At 32.2% G+C, this 15,385-nt stretch overlaps 1 protein-coding gene across 1 annotated transcript; it reads right to left on the reverse strand.

The window, feature by feature from the left end:
* Positions 1-1,886: 1,886 nt before the first annotated feature.
* Positions 1,887-14,762, reverse strand: LOC137396347 (uncharacterized). The gene is made up of 6 exons (XM_068082581.1): positions 14,563-14,762; positions 11,553-11,690; positions 10,463-10,660; positions 9,509-9,553; positions 4,198-4,324; positions 1,887-2,459 (listed from the first exon to the last, which is right to left on the reverse strand). Exons 1-6 carry the CDS (start codon positions 14,717-14,719, stop codon positions 2,171-2,173), a joined length of 954 nt encoding a protein of 317 aa, XP_067938682.1. The 5' UTR covers positions 14,720-14,762; the 3' UTR covers positions 1,887-2,170.
* Between the last annotated feature and the right edge of the window lie 623 nt (positions 14,763-15,385).

Below are 15,385 nucleotides of genomic sequence, written 5' to 3' on the forward strand. Positions count from 1 at the left end.
TGAAGTTTTTGTGTTCACTTGTTAATGCTAAAGAGAAGACAACCCTCACCAACTTCTAAACATTTGTTTCTGTAAATTTTGTCCGCACTGCTCTGAACATGCTAGGCTTTTTAAAAATTCTGGCTGCCTTGTTGGCTAAAGTTTGGCTAAAAGTTATACTGATCGTGAAGAAAAACTAAATGTGCTTGAAATGTACAGTTAAAACTTAAAGTAAGTTTCACAAAGGATTTACATTTGGCTTCGATTCTGTGTTTTGTACAAAAAATTCATATAAATTGAAACTAATAGTATTCATGTGTTTTATTTAAAGTTATAGTCTGCTTTATTTGTGCAAGTTATAGTCTGCTAACATTTGTGCTTTGTTAATTAAAAAAAACTTTCAGTTTTAGCATTTTGATTTATGATGAATAGTTTTGAAGCATTACGCCAAATAGACTTTCAACTTCATTGAGCAGCTAGAACTTCATGAATTTTTAACAATCCTTTTTAAAATTGTTGTTGATGTTGAAAAGAAAAAGCAATTCTATATTTTCTTCTAGTGTTTCCATCTCCAAGTATCAGGTACAATAGGATATGCGACCAAAATGGGTTGCTTGGTTAGCATTAAGTTTGACTTTTTATACTTTTTCGCAGTTTTAAAGTTTTTAGTGTAAAACGTGTCACTCATAAGTTTGTTATGCGTAATAGGTATACTTCACAAAAATTTTGGAAGTAGACTAGTATGCTTCAGGAGGTTTTTCCAATAGAAAAAAGCTTTTCATGACAGAAAAACTTCATTGTACTTTCTCTAAGGCTATGCAAGTGTGTTGCATGAAGGAGTACGTCAGCTGAAAACATGTATGAAATTCTAGAATATTAAGTAGGCAACTACAATTGACTTTATAACAACTTTATAACATTTAATAACATAAATTAATAGTATATAATATTATTTCCTGTTTTGTCAAGTAATATGTAGAAGAAGAAACTTTCTTTTGTTCTAATTTTGATAGCAAACTTTATGGTAATCACTTTTGCACATATCATATTCGCTCAACCGCTAGCATATACTGTATGAAAAAGTCTGTTTAGCATGTCGTCAGTAATGCGTTTCCTGAATAAAGTTAGGATATTCTCGTTGTTTGTAAGTGTTATATTGAATAATAAATATTTTATTTTGACTACTAACTTAGAGCTTATTTTGATGAATAGACTTTTTTGTTTCGGCGTAATCTTGGTCTCATGGAATATTTATTTAACTGTGCTGCAGATGAGAAATTGTGGCCCATTAGCCGAACAACAGGTTGAGTGAGCACCAGGTACCTATATCATTATCAACAACTACATCTTTTTACTGGACAGTCTCTACAAATGTGTTTTTTTGTTTGCATGTATACGAAATCAATTACTTTGAAATATAATACGCATGTTAGGCCAGTGTAACTGACACAAGATCTGTTTTATATTCACATTGTCTTAGATATCAAACACTGATACAAGATACAATTGTCAATTCCCTTACTAAGTGATGCACTGATGAAACATGAGCATAAGTTTAACAAGAAACACGGTAAGTTCAATAAAAGAAACTTTGACACTCCTTATTTATCAAACTATTTGTGTGTAAGTTTTGCAAAGTTGATATGTTGTGGTTATAAGTGCTATGCTATAATTAGTTGATATTATTTTTTAAATGCTAAATATTCGAAAGAGGCAGATGTATTTTTGCTTCATATAAACGAGGGAATTACTTTGGGCGTATGGCGTCGTCTATTATCAGAACTCTATTGGTAAACTAGAATGTGACAATAAACTATTCGGTTGTTATTTTGCGGTTTTGTGTACAAATATAATGTAGTTTTACATATGTTCAAATGAAATAAAATGAGCAAATTACAAAATTGAGGTTGAATAAAACTTACAAAAATATATTCGTAATGTTTTACAGCTGGTTGAAATTAATTCACACAGGTATACAAACAAAATATGCTCTTGAGATTTAAAAAAAGTGGTTAAATAAAAATTCTGAGGGACAAGAATATTTTTCTACTTCATCCTGCGTCAAAAAATTCATAAAATTGTATCACAGGTTTGTTGAACAAAGTTATAAAACAACTCAAACCATGCATTTAATTTTTAACTTTTATGTTTTTATGACATCGAATGAAAAAAGTATGATAAATCTTATTGTCTAAAACTTTTCACAATAATAATTCAGTTTGCCATGGTGATAGGGTGGCGGATTTGGCAACTGCTTGCAATGATGCAAAACCTTTGCATCATTTATTAAAGTGGCAAAAGTCGGTTTTGGGCATATGAATGATTGATTGCTGACATTTGTAGATAAATCTTTACAGCCATTCTCTTTAAGATTACTGTCAAATGCAACTGTGTTCAAGGTGGGTGATGGCACGGACAAGTCACTAAACTTTTCGTTCTCCATCATTTGATCGGAACTGTCAATCTTGTTTTCCCAACAGCTAAAAAGATAACATCTCAATGGTATACACACCCAGCATCAATTTTGCAATGATTAATAGACCAATATATAAATGTTGTTACTAGGCACTGCGTGTCACTTCGATGGCGGTACTAGGGATGAAAGTTGACTATCTAGAACAAGTGCTCAGTAGTTGTTTCTTGCTTGATAGATTATATGTACTCTTTCAGATAGTTGCAGAAAACCCATTCAAACACATTAATCCATTTTGTATCGACCTAACGCCTCTGTAAAAATTGTAATATTTGACGCTCTTCAAATCACAAAAAAATTGAACCACAACACTTAGAAAGAAAGTGAATAAAAGTAGATTGTATATAGCATAACATAAAAACGTAGAAAGCGTTTTTTTTTCACAAGTAGAAAATGCATTGCCTGGAAATATTATAGTAAGTAGTCTAAAGATTGTAATAGCTTGTATCGATATTGAAAGTTAATCATAATAATTTGAAAAAAATTTTTTTTAATTTTCGAATCTTCATGACCCGGTATTTTGGCATTGAATCAGGTGTGCCAGACACCCTAGCCAACAAAATGTCGGCATTCATATTGCTCTTTTTTACAAAAGCTTGTACCAAATAACAGCATTAACCAATCAAAATATTTCTTGCACAGAACATTATAAAAAAAATTAGACTTCCTTTCTCAACCATTTTGTAGTATAATAATCTACATTCTATGTTATAATAATAGTTTGTGTTGCAACAAAATTGCGATGAAATGGATACAACTCGCTTGTTGGTAGGCCATTGATAATCATTATACAGCTCAAGAAGCATATAATGCTAACTATAATTTTCTAATTGAATGCAAGTCAGGAAACTATGATGATTGATTGCGAAATAGATATGATGCTAATGTAAAAATATTTATAATTTTAAAAATTAGGCACATTTTTTTAGGTTAAGCCTGAATAACTGTGAAATAAACTTTTTCCTTGCTATTTGATAAACTCCGCTTTGCCGCAGAACGATTTTACTTCCGTTTCACCAAATAAAATTGTATTATGAGCAAATTTAGATCTATTTAATGATAGTTTAAAAAATTTGTGTCATTGGAAAAGTGGCTCAGAGTTACTAACACACAAAACCAGAATGACCAGAGTTTAAAAATTTAAGCTTTTTGCATTAACTTTCAGTTGAATTCAGCACAAGTGCTTTATAGTGCTTTAAATATTCTATTTTGTTTGAGATGAGCTCTAAAAAAAAGTAATTGGATATTTGACCAAAACTGCAATTAGAAAGTTTACATAAAGCTGATGCTCACATTATATTTTTTTAGCACCACCTTTCTGTGAGGAATTTGCTTGACTTTTTCTATCTTTAATAACATTCTATGATGTTTAAATTTAGATTTCAAAGTTTCTCCCTTCATGACCATGATAGTATGAACATAAAAAAAACATAACAAAGCATGAAAAAACTTATTTGAGTTGACCATAAAAACCGTTGTGCTGTGCTGATTTGACAAGCAGCTAGCAGAAACTGAAACAAAGCATGTTTCAAAATCTTAAAAGTTAGTTTTTTTTTCTAATGACATTTTGCAACAAAATCTTTGAAAAAACACTTATTAATAACCCTACTTTAGGATTTAGATAAAAAAATAATGCTAGCATCTAAAAGGTTCCAAGACACTAAAAGGTTTAAAATATTGCCCGAAGCAAAAAGCTCTATGGTATATCTTATTTGATTTGATACGAAAACATTTAAATGCCTTACGGTAGGGAGTTAATGCATTGGTGAGTTCTTCTTTGACCGCACTTTGTCTTACAAAGAATGCAGAGAAGCACGCTGAGGGTAACTGACAGAGTTGAGATTATAATCAGGCCTGCAAGTTGACCGCCATCTGCAAGTAACATAAAAAGTTAAGCATATTACACAACCTTTTTTCTTGTTTAGATAAAGTTATGAGCAAAATTTTTGGTACACCAAACAATTTGTTTCCTATTTCTGACCAATATTGCGCATTGCTATCGGTAAACATTTCTTGATGGAATTAGAAAGTCTACAATATAAAAGAAACAGCGTCAATATTAAGAAATGTTTAAACTAGTGCTAAATTTGGTTTGATAACTGAATAAAGATAATTAAATCCTATTCATAATAAAGGCGAGTAAAAAAAAGTTATCATTTAGTCTTTAAGCACGGTGAAAAGTAAGCCCATTCAAAGTTTTCTAGAAAACATTAAGATTATATGCTAATGTTTGAAATGAGCAGTTTCTTTTAATCAAAAAATATTTTACGTGACCTAAAACAGTTAACCAAAGAAAATATCTATAGCAAACTATGGTGAAACCATTTACAAGTCTTTTAGTAAACCTAAATGGTTTTTAGACAAGGACATATAGATGCATATTGTGCGGAAGACTGAACAGGTAAAGCACAAGTGCGTCTCTATCAAACTGATGCGACTAATACAAGCGACACTCACGTTGCTGGTTGCTAAATGCTTGCTTGAAGACTGGAAAAATAGGATCTCTCAAAGTTTTGCAAGGATTTGTTAGTAGTATATTTAATGACTCTAATAATGGAAATACTATTTCCACTAAAATTACAATATTTTTTACAGTAAGGGTGTAACAGCGATTTGGTATTTAAACAAATGTTGAGTGTATTGAATGATAAAAAGTTAATTTTGTTAACCTTCCGCATTTAACTTGTCTAGTATTTTTAAGTACTATACACAGCAGCTGCTGTGGGTCATGCTAAACATTGGTAAAATATTTTCTATGAAACTAATTTTATACACAAGATAAAAAACTACTGCGCTTTGAATGACAACAATTTTTGGAATTTAAATGCCTTACAGTTAAGATGCAAAAGCGCTACCAGTTTTACTACACAACAAACTTTACTTTTGGGAACCTTTATTCAAGAATAGCCTTATAATATCAGCTTATTGTGTGTCCGCGCCATACAAATCTAATCTGTTGATGAGTTCGCATCGTGTAGGGATCATGTTGTATAGAAAGATATAAAAACCAGAGTAATTATATAACACCAACCACTCCAGGAAAAAATCATGAACAATATATATAGTGTAATTACTGCAAATATTAAAAATTAGTAACTGAATTATATTTTCACCTCTGTAACTATTGTTACCTACAGTTACTTTACAGTGTTTGGTGTATTAAAGTGCAATCAATTTCAATATTACCATGTACAAGGCGCATGTGCAATAGCAACAATACATACCGCAAGAAGTTCTTTTTTTGAATGCATTAACATAAACTAATGCATTAACATTAACATTAACATAAGTTTTGTTTAACATAAACTTCAAGTTCAACCTAAACTATTTCAATTTATTAAATATACTCAATGCTAAGTTTAAACAAACGCTTTTAACTATTTTTCTTTGGTCAACTATTTAATTGCTAAAAATATATCAGCTATCGGGTTGCGGCTCTTTTATTATAACTTTTTAACAACCTCAGTAAACTCTGTTTCTACCTAGTTTGCCAAGAAAACCCAGGAAAGGGATGCTGTTCTTCGAAGCAGCCTATCACATATTTGACCATTTAATGGCGATTCGAAGAAGAAATAACATTTTATTATGAATAGCTTAAAGAGATGTGTCTTGAGCCGGTAGAAGTAGGGAGGAGAGCAGAAAGAAGTAAAAAAACAAATCAATACTAATTATGTCTCTGTACACTTAAAACAAATTTAATACATAATGAAGATGACTTTTGGTAGCAGACTATGAAACTTTGTCTGATCCTTGCCCATCTACTCAAAAATATTGAAACTCAATATTTGTTACTGGTTTTAAAAAATAATATTTCAAATTTTACTCAAATAATACTAAACTGAGAAAATTTGATCACCACATCTATTTAAGGTGTTGTGGGAAGGGTTGTGAAGAACAGCATATTGGCATTTGGTTATTTCAACACAATGGGTTCATTAATTTTTACAATTGCAATTCGAAGAATATATTAGTTCAATTCATATGGCCAACAAAGTTTGTATGGTCAAAATGTAAACCTGTTGATTTCGAGGCTGCATGGAGAAAATTCTAAAACAGGAACATCGTAACTCGAGAGCACACTGTATCAACTTAGTACATGTTGGATTTGTTCAAAATCAGTTCCAAAGTCAATAAAACGAGCCAATGCTGCTTTCGCAGAAAAAATTAAGTTTAATGATAAAGAAACTGCAATAATCCGCATGGGATTAAATGCTAGATCATTTTTTATGCTGTGTGATGTTTTAAAAATGATCATTCAACTAAAATAAAGACTTCCTATTGATTTTCTTAAATATTTCTTGGTACAGCATTTTCTTTGTCAAAACTGTCGTACCAAATTAACTTGCTACAGCCATAGCCTTAGAATCTGGGTATTCAAAAATCAAACAATAGACTACATTGCTTTTACTAATCTATAGCTGAACACGTGAGTGAGAAAAAGACTAGTTTAAATGTCCATTGTAGTAAACTTACAGCTTTCCACAAGGTAAATACAACCTTGGTGATTTTCGTATACAGTATTATCTTCTTTTGCTAGTAAGCCGGTAGGAGTATTATCGCTTGATTGCGCAGGTGTCACTTGCTAATTCTATGATTTATTTATGAAGAATTTAGAGAGATAATCATTAAAGCAGTCATGAGCTGAGAGTGATGTTTGGTAACTTGTTGTTACCCAACTCTGATCATGAGCTTTAAACTACATAAATGTGAGATAATCGTTCAGGCGCCAACTGACAATTAATAGTTTGGTAGTTTGAGCTACACAAAGACCTATAAAAATGAAATAGACCAAATTGTAGTTTCATTTATCAAAACATTTCGACATTTATTTATCATTTGCAATCGCTTTTGATGTTAGAGGAGTTATGACTGTTTTGATAAAAAATCTACAGAACTTGGCCGCAAATTATTTAAAAATATCATAGCAAGCCAAAGTGTGACTATGATGTTTTTGAGTTGCAAAGAGGCCGACGGAATAGAAGTACGCAATGCTGCAGCTTGAATGCAGTAGTCTGAATCTACTATCGCAGGCATAACAGCTTGTGACGTTGTTTAAATGCAATCAAGGCTCATCGATTCTAGTTTTAAAATACTCTAACAGTTAGAACACCTCATACCCTATAAAAAATGGAAAATGATAAAAGGACCAATGATTTATGAAAGAATTTACTAATATTTGTACGAAACCATATTTAGTTCTGTTACAATTGGTTTTCAATAACAAATGCTTCAATGTTTCGCCAGTTCAATGTCTGTTCAGATCCTTCAAGCACCAACAAGTGGTTAACTGCTCAAAGGGTTAGAATATGGGACATGCACGTGTTATTTGACATAACTGCCAAACAAAAGCCGTGAATAGTTAGTCAGTCTGCGTTCTAATAAATAATTCTTTGTATTATTTAGTGGTATCAGTTGTCACGGTAATGGATTAAATTGTTGGCTGAACTTTGGCACACCTACTCTTTAGCCTAAAAACAAGCTAAGTGGTCACAAATCTAAAAGCTGAAACATACAGTATTGCATTATTGCGTTTTTATACTTTTATGGTCTATAAGTCCCTTAGCAGTTCGTAAGAAATTCTCAGGTGTAATAATTAGCTGTAACTGCACAGTAATTCAAAACTGCTGTACCATGTTCAAATGGCCAAAGTATGGAGTTTGCCTACTATGTGGAAATTTGCTAGTTTGAAATTTTTTGAAACCTATTTTTGTCAAACTTCTAAGCATGGCTTTGCACAGATAATCTCCTACGACAGCTTCGTACGAGATTTTAAAGCACATAAATTACATAATTTTTTTTTGTATATTTCAATACATCAGAGTCTTGGCTTTTCAATGAGCTATTGCTTGCCATGGTGAGACATACATTGGTTGTTGTTTATAGAATTTCCCTAGAGCTCTACTTCAAAAAAGTTTACTGGCATAGTTTCGAAAATTGTGACATCACAATTCTCATATTTGTTGTTGTGTGCTCTTACTGCTTATTTGATATACGATAGGGACGCTAGTGGCAGGCGAAGATAGGACAACTCCAGAGAACAAATGAAAATGACAAAGGAATCAGTGTCATTAGTTCTCCATGTACATATTATTTCTATGATAAGTACCTCAGACTCCAAGAACCATGCTATATTTTTCCGATGATATTATACACTATCTCTTTATTTTAAATGTGGTGTTGAGGGTGAAGACTGAAACTAATTAATTTCAAGCATTGCGTGATCTCGGCGAAAGTGCGATTGACATTTATTCTAGGGCCACGCAACTGCAGGTCATAATTTAATCGATTTGATTTCATTACCTTTATCAACGACAGTACATTTGTTGAAGCATAATTAATTAACCCAGAACATGTGTTTGCATTGGTCGGCGTTAGCACGATTGCGGGCATTGTTGATTATCTAGAATCTTAGTTTATTATTAGCGCTCTCCGGGTTTAACAGCCCCGATTGTCACAGAAAAACGCAGCCTCAATGGCAGCAAAAGGAATCAACGACCTAAGACTAAATAAGAATTATGACGTCACATTTTGAGTACCTGAACCAAGTGTTTTTCTTTTGCAGGACGTACTTTTGACACCCTGTTTGTCATAGTTTATGATTCTTTGTGTAATGAATGTAGGCTCATTCGAAAGCCAAGACTCTGATGTGTTGAAAGATATAATAAAAAACTATGTAATTTATGTGCTTTAAGGGGAAGAAGATGAGTAGACTAGTAATGCTAACATAAAATTCTATCAGTGAACTCGTTTGACTATCTGCGAGCTAAGCAAAATTGCGACTGACAAAGAAACTAGCTACACTTTCCGATAACAAGTAATTTTTGCAGCCACATGCTTCAATAGTTTCTTAAAAGCACTTGAATCACCGATGCCATTTGTTAACTGGAATGTATGCATGTTGATTAGCTTGTACAGGTGTGTTTACCGTTGTCATGGTGATAAACTTAGATTCACTATTAGAGTAATCTTAACCATAAGCAGGATACTGAAGCATATGCCAACATTTGATTGCGCTAAGAGAGTTATTTATTGGTTAAATCCTTAAAAGGGTCTTACCTGGGTGATCAGATGTGTCTCCTTTCGTCCCACACTTCTCTAAAGCTGCAAAACACAAAAATGAGTTGTGATTCAAGCTGCTCTTTAGATTCTGTGTTACTCTATTTTTTCAGATAGAGACATAAAGTTTTGCTATTTCGGAAGCACTAAAGAGTTGTTGATGCAAATAATGAAATAAAAACAAGTGATCACGGAATTCTAGCTAAAAACATGTCGGACTGAGAGTGTAGATTAGAAAAAATATGTTTTGGTGGAACATTCATCGAATGCTCAAGAATCAATTTATTGCTAGCCTATAATACTCCTTAAACTATAAGACAAGCTGGCTCATGGCTTCATGTAGCATTTTGGTTGTAGTCATTATTAGAAGAATACCAGTTATTAACTACATTCCTCGTTATATTACAATTTGTGTCTGTCAATCTGACGAGCATCTTGGTCTGAGGTTGAATTAAATTGATGCATCGTCCAAGGTTTGTGCCAACAAGGTTCAATTTTACTATCCCATGCAACCTCTTTGCACCATTCAACCACCTTAACCTAAACTGCTATGAGACTGAAATAAAGTAGCAAATGTTTTAGCAGTTCTGTGCTATTTTCAGAGCTCACCAAAAGCGTATAATTTTTCTCTCTGCTGAGTTGTTTATCTGGTGAATCGCAAAAGAATCTGCTGATTGATCAATTGTTTAGCATTTTATAGAATAAAAATTGCCATTAAATTACTAGGTAACCATAAGACACATCTGAGACCAGATTTGAAACCAAACTCAATTGGTCTATGTCAAAGAGTATAATGTTTAACAGGAAATGGTGTAAACACATTTAAATGCAACTCAAATAGCTTCCACTGCATCTTGGATAAAATTTAAACTAGCAAATTAGTTAGTTTGAAACTAATGAAACCCACCCTTGAAACTGTTTAAGAAACAATAGCAACAGTAAAACTATAAATACCTTCAGAGCATGTGTAGTCATCATAATAATCACAATCTTGGTCAAGTGTGCAAGTTTTAATCTCATCTGCCACTTCATAGAACTGCATAGACTCTTCGTATATCAGGCTGCATTTCTCATTATATATCGCTATGCAATATTCAAATCTAGCTTCTGGATATACGTCTTCTATTGTGGTATCAATGTAGTAATATGAGCCTAAAAATAGAAATGCTTTCATTGTGAATTAGAGCCCAGGACATGCCTGAAAATTGCCGTTTGGTGATTCATCACTGCACTTAGTATGGAATGATAGGATTTTTAAATCTTAGCTTTTGTTGAGACTGAAAATTTAAAGATCTATGCTTGAAACAAATATGTGAAATGCACCATGCTTTTTTTTTTTTTAAAAATTACCAAATTTTTATGAGCGACGAACTTCACAGCTGTTAAGGCTGTTGAGTACACAGACATCTCTTTAACCTATCGCTTTTGATTAGGCATCCTATATCCATATAATGATAACCCAAAAGACTAAACCAGTAAATAACGTCATTCCCACTTATTCTCACATCCTCAAATAATTTTGGCAACTGCAACGTTACCAAATAAAAGCAAGAATGTGTTTGAATTTTGTTAATTTTTGATGATTTTTGAAGAGTGCATTATAAATTTAGTACTCAGCGCCAAAACCGCTGGCATAAATTCTGGTGGTTTTTACTAATTATGTATGGTATGAGAGAATTACAAAGTAATTATATTGCACTGTTTTTTAAGTTCAAAGTATAGTAAAAATATACTTTGAACTTAAAAAACAGTGCAAACTGCTTAAACTTTAATGGATCTCAATTCCACTCAAGAAATAGTGCTACTAAATGTATATTAGAATGTCTCTAGAGCAATGGTGACTAGCATTTCAGCGCACAAAATTATTTTTGTTTTCAATATGATCTCTGATCTATGAAGATAGTTTAACTTAACTTTCTGAAACCTATAGCTAAGTTTTAAGATTCATCTACAGTAAATATTTCTAATGAGATTACAAGATTAACATTTTTGGTAGCTATGCAAATGATTCACTCTATCTTTTAGATTAAGAAGTACTACTCACCTGCATAATCCCATGACATCTCATCCCAGAAATTTTTGTCATTCAGAAATTCTTTTTCCTCTTTTCCTCCAACGTCAGCCTGTGAGTCAACTCTTGTATAAGCTATTTTGGCTACAGAACCCTTTCCCAAAGGTGAAACTGTAGAAGGGTGACAACATAAAGATCAAAATATTTAGCTGTTGTCTTGAATAAACAAGTTACATGTTTCTAGGTCTGTATAGTCTAAAATATTTATTAGTACAAAGTTTTGTGTTTGTTACTGGAACGGGAGACATCTTCTGCAGTTACACCAAAACTCTAACTTCTAATATGTATTCTCAGGTATTGGTTTTTATTGCTAGTTATCAAAAACTGCAACCTTTTTGTAACATACCAAATTTTGAAAGGATTATTAAAGACTCATTCAAAAAAAGATGAAAAGTAGATTTGAGCAGACCAAAGTATATTGATTTTGCAGATTTATAAATGTGTCACAATCACATCCACTTTCGAACCAATAACCTTTGTAAATAATCAAAATTTTGTAGAAAAAGCGTGATTTTAAACATATCTAAATCTCCATTGAAACAACCTAGATGCCAAATTCACTTTATTTCATAGCGAAGATCAGTTCTAACAATGCAAACACAATCTGGGATATTACATGAATACTTAACGGTTACACATTGGTAGCTTTTTTGTACAAGTAATTCAGGTTGAAGGAGTAAATCTTGCGAAAGCCACTTATTTTCGATATTGTACTGCGTCAAGGTATAAAACTGTCAGAAGATCAATTTGTGGTTGCAAATTTAATAGCCCTAAAATTGTTTCACTAAGGTGGCAAATTCTAAGAAGTTTCTAATGTAAAAGTAAAACTGTGAGATAAATAACTTTTCAGATAGAAGTTATAGAATACCCGCATTCTTAGTATTAGTTTTCTGAGTAAAAATCAAGATCATTAGATATGAATCATACACATTATTTTAGTTTAAACTTTACTTCATGGTTTGGTATTGATTGTTGCACAATGCATGTCAAGTTTTGGTCAAGTATCCAATTATGATTCATAAGTCATGTATCCTGTATGCATCCTGTGCTCAACTATGAAACTCATCCTAAAATATGTTACAGATGTTTTTCAACATCCTGTATGCATTCTGTGTTGAACTTTGAAACTCATCCTAAAATATGTTACAGTTGTTTGTCAACAACTGTATAATATATTTAGATAAGTTTGACAGTTTAACGCAAGCATGCATGCCCATCAATCACAGCTGAACATTACAGTTGGCTAGTATCTGGCAATGCTAGTAACTTGTGGTTGTAATAGTTGGCACCCTGGATGGCTGCATCTTTAACAGCATTGATGCATCTGTTTAAAAATGAACCTATGCCAAGTTTTAATAGATTTTATCAGAGGGTATCGTTATTTTTTCTCACTTGAGGTAGTTTTTATGTCTGATGTTATCTGACTGCCAGGATGATACAAGATTAAATTTGGTAAAGCTTGATCACAATTAAAGCACTCACATCAAGGGAAAGTGTTATTATGACATCAATTATTGAAATGAGAATTCAGACACATAACTCTGCAAATTAAATCCAGTAACCGATATCACCTATACCAATGATAGCAACTAATGATTTCCTTTCAGCACATATCTTTCTTATAAGTGGTTAACCACGATCAATCTGTGTTGATTTTAATCTTGCAATATCTTGACAGTCAGATCACCTCAAACATCAACAGAATTAGCAAATAATAAAAATGAAGAAATACTTTCTGATAAAACTAAGTAATCGTTTTAAAGAGAATATGCTTTCATATCTGGCCTTTCAGAAAAATGTGAAAAAAATATTCCAAATTGGAGCAAATCAAAATATACTCCAAAAAAGATACTACTCGGGAGCCTAGAAACTTTTTTTCTGATATAATCAATAAACACCAGACAATATTAAAAGCTTACTGCAAAATTATCTTATAGAATCCTCAATCAAGTACTTCAATTTTTTGTTTAGACACAATATTGACGAAACTAACAAATTGGTACCCGATATTTCAGGTAAAAGTTCAATTTTAGTCATCTGAAGGAGGCTCAAATAAGCAACGGCTATTGTCAAATTTCGGTAAGGGTTTATGCCAATATGTACTAATAGTTTGATTTCTAAGCCAGTTACACTCGTAAGTTACCACTGAAAAGCTTACTTTTAAACCATATTTGTTTTTGGTTGTTGTCAACATCTTCGGAGACAATTAAATGCTTATTGATGAAAGACTACTGCAAAATAGACTTTTTGATAAAAGTTCTGGTGTTTCAGATTTTCACAAAACTATACCAAGTTTAGAAGTACTGAAAACTAACTCTCAAACCTAACACAAGAAATTTTAAAATTAAACAAGGCAACACAGTTAAGATAAAATATTACTGCGCTTTTAAAGCTAAAGAAATCAGCGACATTTCCATTTTAATGAACTTGTAAAGAAATGCATGTACATGCAAATGATTAAAAACTTACCAAAGTCTATGCAAGTTTCAATATAACTAGTAGAAGTAAAAGGACCCATCTTTAAGTTTAGTTCTTCTAGCACAGAAGACAGAAATATTGTTCCATTTTATTGAAAGCGAACTTTCTAAAATCATGATAACGTTCAATTAATTTTTTGTTTTTCAGCAGTCATCAGCACTAGCCACATTTTCTGGATTGTTTTGACCGACTTCAATGAACCTTGCGTTTGTATGTAGAGTAGTACATACAAAGCATTAGCTCAACTCATGTTACTAGAATGAGTCCTCTTTGACAATCTAACTTTAATTTGATCACGACTTTTTCGTAACATTTGTTCATTCAACAAAAATACCAAATAAACCTTTTCAAGTCTCCTTTAGTAAAGTATATTGTGATTGTACAAAACATTTTTAATCATTGAAAATTAAAATCAATTGAGAAAAAAATGGTATTTTAAGGTGACATATTGTATTTTCCTATATTCTTAGATAATGTAATATAATCCGAAAAACAATATACTTACACTTTTTGTATTTTTGAGGACGGTAGATAATACGAGAGCCTCTTGTGAAGAACTCAGTGTGATATGTGAAAAGTATTTCTCCATTGCCGTTAAAAACACCAGCAAAAACTTCGGAGATTTCAAAAAGAAAAACTGCAAACGCCAAATATCGCAGCATGATGCTTCACACGCGCTTTGTCTGATGTTACGCTGTTGCCTTTTTCTTTGAAACTAACTTCAGGGCAAAATCTCATCAATTACTTATATGTCAAAAAAGATATCAATCAAAGAGGCTTAACTGCGTAAGTTAATCTTGGGTTGAGCAAAACATTTATAACTCAAAGACATTTTGAAGTTTTTGTCTGTGTGAGCAAATCTACCAGCTCTGTTGCACGTGGCTATTTGTAATAAATAGAGTTTAATCAAATTTTATTGCATTTTTATGTTGGCGTACATCAAATGATTGTGTGAGGTTTAACAACCTTGGTGCTAGTAACAAAGAAGAAAAGTTTAAAAAAACAATGCTATGCAGGCTCAGAAGTTCACGGCTTCTGTTAAGTAAAGTCAAACATGGATAACTCAAACTTCACGGGACTGAGCGAAAGTGTTCGAACTATCAGAGCGTTCAAGTTATCAGAGCACTGTCACAAGTTCATGTATTTACTTATTAATTAGTAGATACACGTACATATACAAACTATAATATAAATCAAAAACACAAATGGCTTGTTTCAAATTAAATGCTTCTAATGTAAAGTTTAAAACGTTTTAATCAAAGAGTATAGAGATTTTTCTATCACTTGAGATTTGTTTGTTGTTTGAGGTGATGTTATTGCCAGGACGA

The sequence above is a fragment of the Watersipora subatra genome, chromosome 5, assembly GCF_963576615.1.
Source record: "Watersipora subatra chromosome 5, tzWatSuba1.1, whole genome shotgun sequence".
Classification (NCBI taxonomy): domain Eukaryota; kingdom Metazoa; phylum Bryozoa; class Gymnolaemata; order Cheilostomatida; family Watersiporidae; genus Watersipora; species Watersipora subatra.

Coding starts and splice junctions, on each gene's coding strand:
- LOC137396347 (XM_068082581.1), bottom strand. CDS start 14,719: ATGCTGCGATATTTGGCGTTTGCAGTTTTTCTTTTTGAAATCTCCGAA. Junction 11,691..14,562: donor TCCTCAAAAATACAAAAAGT/GTAAGTATATTG, acceptor ACCCTTCTACAG/TTTCACCTTTGGGAAAGGGT. Junction 2,460..4,197: donor CAATGCATTAACTCCCTACC/GTAAGGCATTTA, acceptor TTATCTTTTTAG/CTGTTGGGAAAACAAGATTG.